General features: G+C 36.0%; 1 protein-coding gene across 1 annotated transcript; it reads left to right on the plus strand.

The window, feature by feature from the left end:
* The first annotated feature begins 3,976 nt into the window (after positions 1 to 3,976).
* LOC110884890 (3,9-dihydroxypterocarpan 6A-monooxygenase) lies at positions 3,977 to 5,916 on the plus strand. Its single transcript, XM_022132597.2, has 2 exons — positions 3,977 to 4,909; positions 5,161 to 5,916. The coding sequence occupies exons 1-2, from the start codon at positions 4,016 to 4,018 to the stop codon at positions 5,779 to 5,781; spliced, it is 1,515 nt and encodes a 504-aa protein (XP_021988289.1). The 5' UTR covers positions 3,977 to 4,015; the 3' UTR covers positions 5,782 to 5,916.
* Positions 5,917 to 6,154: the final 238 nt, after the last annotated feature.

Raw genomic sequence — 6,154 nt, forward strand, 5'->3', positions numbered from 1 at the left:
ATCTATAAAGGTAATAAAATACCTGCATCCTCCTATCGATTCAGTCCTCATGGGTCCGCATATGTCTGAGTGTACTAATTGTAAGGGCTTGTCAGCTTGCCATGTGATCTTCTTTGAAAATGGCTTTCTTGACTGTTTTCCCGAGATGCACCCTTCACAAATTCTCTCATTTTTCATAATCTTAGGTAAACCGACTACTAGTTCCTTGTTTCCCATACTTATTAGTGTGTCCATGTTAACATGACCATACCTTTTATGCCAAAGTGATGACATATCTTTCACTGTCATTGTCATTGCAAAAGTTAAGTCACTATTCGGACGAAGGGGAAACATCTTGTTGCTAGTCATTTTGATATCTCCGATGACCTCTTTGCTTGCATCTCTGATAATACACTTGTTATCATGAAACAGAACATTATATCCTTTCTTCATAAGTTGCCCCACGCTTAATAGATTGTGTTTTAAACCTTCTACGTAAAATACATTCGGTATTTTACGAACCTGATCTTTGATTTTCAGAGATACTTCACCGCAGCCATGTACTTCTAGTCTTTTATCGTCTCCTGTCCGCACTTCTTTCTTCACGGATTCATCCAGATTGATGAATAAACTTCTGTTTCCCGTCATATGATTACTGCAACCGCTGTCCAGATACCAGCAGTCTTCATTTACTGACTCTTCCATATTAAAAATCATAAACATTGTATCTTCTTGTTCGTTGATCTCTTCGTCTTGATGAATCAACGCGCTGTCTGTCCTCTCGCTTTCTTCTTTACGTTGACAGAATCTGGCTGTGTGCCCTAATCGTTGACAGTTATAACAACGAATCATGTTCATGTTCCGGCCCCTGTATTTATTACGGCCCTTTCCTCCTCCTCCTTCGTTTCCTGAGGATTTAAAACGATCTTGACTCGAATTCTATACTTGAAACGCATGTTCTGTTGGGTTATCTTCATAACTTCTCAATCTCAGTTCATGAGATTGAAGTATACCCATCAATTCTTCGGTTGTAACATTTTCCAGATCCTTTGTTTCCTCTACTGTTATCACTACAGACTCGAAATTTCGAGTCAAACTACGTAATATCTTTTCTACGATCCGTTGTTCACTGATTTTTTCTTCATTCATTCGTAATTGATTAACAATAAGAATTACTCTATTGAAATATTCTTCAATAGATTCCCCTTCTTTCATTTTTAATGCATCGAATTCACAACGAAGAGTTTGAAGTTTAATTGTTTTTACCCGGTTTTCTCCTCGGTAAGATTTATGTAGAATATTCCAGGCTTCGTATGATGATTTTGCTAATGCAATTCTTTCGAATATGGCATCATTTACCGACTGAAAGATGATATGCAGTGCCTTTTTGTCCTTCTTACTTGCATCCTTATATGCCGTCGTTGCTTCTTCAGTGGGATTCGCTCCTAATTCTTGTATTCCTTCATTAACAATATTCCATAATTCTTGTGATTCGAACAAGACTTTAATATGAATATGCCAGTGATAATAGTTTTGCCCAGTAAGTTTAGGAATTTGAGTTTGAATTCCCTGAACTTGATTCATGCTTTGATCGTAACTTGTGATTTCGCGGATGTGGATTTGGATCGATGTGGCTCTGATACCACTATGTTGGATTTCCGGTTCTAGGGTTTCGAAGAACGATGATATTTTGGTTCATAAAATGAATTGATAAATCTATAATGTCATGTTACAATCGTATATATACGTATACAGACATCATGGCTGTAACTGCCATCAAATAAAAACTTAGGATAGTATATTAACTTAACTAATAATAATAATAATAATAACAGAATAATCTAACTTATAATTAATCGTCTAACAGTATTGGTATATCATCGATAGTTTAATACAATGAAAAGAAGTTGATGTGATGCTTCGTGTGTTACTTTCCATTTAGTGATATGACTGAAGAACACCTTTACTATACTCACTTGAATCGACCAGGCTGCTCTCTGATACCACGATGTTGGAGATACTTGAACAAAAATGCAATAGTAAACTTGAAACTGAAGCTGATTGCCATCATTAATGAAATATATATGCTTATATAAAATTACAAAATAGCAGAACAAAGATGGTGAATTGACGACTTTAATATAACCTTACTAAGATACAAGGTCAGCTTTTGGCGGGGGGGGGGGGGGGGGGGGGAACCTCCTCAAGAGCTCCAACATAAATAAAATATATATTTAATATATAAATATTTTCCTTTTAAAAGAAAAATATTTACACCTTATTAAACACTTAGGCCCATTAACGTTTATTTTAATCCTATTAAAGACTCAACCCTATTTTAATTTAAGCCCGTTACTTTTTACTCATCAATACCCATTAGTAAAATTTTTTTTGAACGACAAAATATTTTAATTCCTGTTGTTTTTAGACTTAAACCCAAAACATTTCCCTCAAATTCAGGTGTTTGAAAGTTTTTCCTTTGTCAATGAAGTACTATCCTGTTGGTTGGTAAAACTTTAATTTACTTAAAATTGTCCCAGTTGTTAAAAATTAAATTCTATTAAGTTGTTTAAGCCCATTTAAAATTGGCCCAATAGGGGCCCATTTTTTCTATTAGATATGGGCTCTACATTTTATCGAAGATTCTTGTGCACGGCTTTACTTGGATATAGCACTAAACTTGGAGTACTTCTAGGGATTAAAACTTAAACTAGACTTAGCAGTTTTCCAGTGTGTGTGACGGTGACTCGCGTGACGCTGACTGGAACGTCTCTAAGTCAAATGGTTATCAATAATTTGAATTACTCTTTAACGGTACTTGCGTAATCTGTTTTTATGAGAACTCTAGCAACTTCGAATTTGAACTGGATTTGAGTTAACCAAGTAATAGCATTCTAAAACTTCTTACATGTTTTAGAGATCCCAGGATGTTCAACTTTTGTATTAAAAAAAGAACATAATAACTTGATTTTGTCTAGTTGAAGAAATATAAAATTAAAGAGTGAGTTAACATGATAAAGCAACACTAGTGAACAAAAGTTTCGACTGTGGTTTGACACAACTATTATGAATGCAAGGAGTTAGTATTGTTAATTGTCATTTGTAACCTTTAGAGAAGATTAAATAATAGTATTATCTGTCATGACGTCTGAGAACCTTAGAGAAGATTAAATAATAGTATTATCTGTCATGACGTCTGAGAACGTGTTTACAATATTATGAGTCAACCCCCAAGTTGCTGTCCATAACCCTTTTTTAGTCATTTAGTCGAGTCCACTAGCTCTTTAAAAATATATACACATCTTTTGTTTAGAGGACAACACACAACAATAATTATCATGTGCATTGAATCATAGAAGCAAGAGTCACATGTGTCACCATCAACCCTAGCCGAAGTCCCCGGACACCGAATCTGTAGAAAAGAAAAATACATATTTTACCAGAAGTAAGATTAAAAGGACTCCATAATTAAATACCTTGATTATTACAGTACTCACAATGGGGACTGAAAGATGAACATGCCATCACCCACAAATACATATGGAGACCAAACACTTTGTCGGATCTATCCGTTGTTTGTCCTTATCGACGGCGAAGAAGTCTTCCATACAACTATGAAAATGTACGAACTATAATAATGTAAAATGTGAAAACAACTAAAAAGCCGTAGAAAATTAGGATAAGTAAAAAATGACAGTATAAAAACGTATGAAGCTAACTTATAACCAACAATCATTGACATAATCCATGGTCTTTGTTCCCAAAACATCAATTGACAATTGCGATGTAGCAAGAATCTGTGTATAGGAGGTTCTGTTTTATACAAATTTGTTTTATGTGCAGGGCATATTTTATATATTATAGACATATGCAATGTAGCAAGAATCTGTCTATAGGAGGTTCTGTCTTATACAAATTTGTTTTATGTGCAGGGCATATTTTATATATTATAACTTGTAAAGGAGGTTTTGTTTTATATAAATTTGGGCATTATGTTGTTAATTTGTGCACAACATCTTAAAAACCTCCAATAACCATGGGTGATTTGCATGGTTATTTCTTCCTCTTTCTCATATGGCTGATCTCCACCATCTTTATCCGGGCTATATTCAAATCTACAAGTTCTAAACCTCATCTTCCACCAAGCCCGTTTGCACTACCAATCATCGGACATCTACACCTACTTGCTCCAATCCCTCATCAAGCTTTTCACAAACTTTCTCTTCGTTACGGACCAGTTTTTCGCCTTTTTTTGGGTTCTGTGCCTTGTGCGGTGGCTTGTTCACCAGAAACGGCAAAAGAATTTCTTAAAACATATGAACATGCCTATTTAGACCGACCCCATAACTCGGCATTAGCATACCTAACTTATGGGTCACAAAGCTTCGCGTTTGCTCCTTATGGATCTTATTGGAAATTCATGAAAAAGATAATCATGTCACAGCTCCTAAATGGTACAACACTCGACTTGCTGCTTCCAGTTAGACAAGATGAGCTTAATCGTTTCATGAATACACTCTTTCAAAAGGCCAAGATTGGGAAGGCAGTAGACCTTAATGGGGAGCTGTTGAAGATGTCAAATAATGTGATATCAAGGATGCTTATGAGTGAAAGATGTTCAGAGAATGAAGATGAGGCTGGGGAAATGAGAAAATTGGTTACTGAGATAACTGAGATTGCAGGTAAGTTTAACCTCTCGGACTACATATGGATCCTTAAGAATCTTGATTTGCAGGGGTTTGGAAAAAGGTTGAAGGATATTCGAAGAAGATTTGATGAATTGATCGATGGGATCATTAAAGATCATGAAGAGTCAAGAAAGCAAGGGTCCGGAAAAGTGAGGGACTTGCTTAACATTTTACTCGATGTAGCTGAAGATGAAACCATGGAGATAAAGTTGACCAGAGAGCACATTAAAGCCTTCATTCTGGTAATATAAAACTGTGTTTGCATGTTAAAATACGGATTGTGCTAAACGTACCCCATCTCTCACTTGTTTTAATTGTTGCATTCTTCTTGACACATCATTAACATTCTATTTTTTTCACATTGAAAGAAAAAAAGATATATAAAAAAAATTACTTGATTAGATGTTTTTAGGGGAAGGATGCACTAAAAATTTACGGAAAGAGTTACGTTTAGCCAACCCTAAGATACTAACAAAAGTATCTGTCATTTCAGGATATATTTGTTGCCGGAACACAATCTTCTGCGATCACACTAGAATGGGCCTTAGCAGAACTCATCAACCATCCAAACATAATGGAAAAAGCAATAGAAGAAATCGATCAAGTTATTGGGAAAAAACGACTTTTACAAGAATCAGACATACCAAATCTCCCATACCTTCAAGCGATTGTCAAGGAAACACTACGACTCCACGCTACCGGTCCGGTTATATTAAGACAATCAACAGAAGATTGTACAGTAGCTGGTTATCATATTCCAGCAAACACTACCGTTTTTATCAATGTGTGGGCCCTTGGTAGAGACCCAAACCATTGGGAAAACCCACTTGAATTTCGGCCAGAACGCTTTGAACAGAACAACGTGGATGTGAGAGGACAACATTTTCACATTATACCGTTTGGTAGTGGGAGGAGAATCTGTCCTGGAACTTCACTATCACTACAAATGATACAAACAACACTTGGTTCTATGATTCAGTGCTTTGATTGGAAGGCTGGGGAAGATGGAAATCTTACTAGTGTTGATATGGAAGAGGGACCTGGGATCACCCTTCCTAGAGCAAACCCTCTGGTTTGTATTCCTGTGGCCCGGATTGATCCTATTTCATTGTAATCTATGTACCATGTAAGAAGTCCTTAACTGCAACCGAGTAATTTGTTGAGTGTTGGTATTTAAAGAAGCCACAATCACACACAAATGAATTGCGAATGAAATTTAAGAAAAAAGAATAAACTTCGCTTAACTGAATGTGATTTACGAATACAAAAGCATACATCAACCTATCACTCTTGTTCGACGTACTCTATATATACAAACTGAAACGTCCCCTTTTAGAGGACACATCGTTTCATCTAAACTAAAACAAATTAGAACATCTCCAATGGCGAGTTTCAATCGCACTGAAGACTCAAGAACCAGTTGATACGAGCTGGTCAGAGTATAGCTTCAGATGACCCGGCAATAAACCTGCAAGATCACAAGAGAC

Source organism: Helianthus annuus, chromosome 10 (genome assembly GCF_002127325.2).
Source record: "Helianthus annuus cultivar XRQ/B chromosome 10, HanXRQr2.0-SUNRISE, whole genome shotgun sequence".
Taxonomy (NCBI): domain Eukaryota; kingdom Viridiplantae; phylum Streptophyta; class Magnoliopsida; order Asterales; family Asteraceae; genus Helianthus; species Helianthus annuus.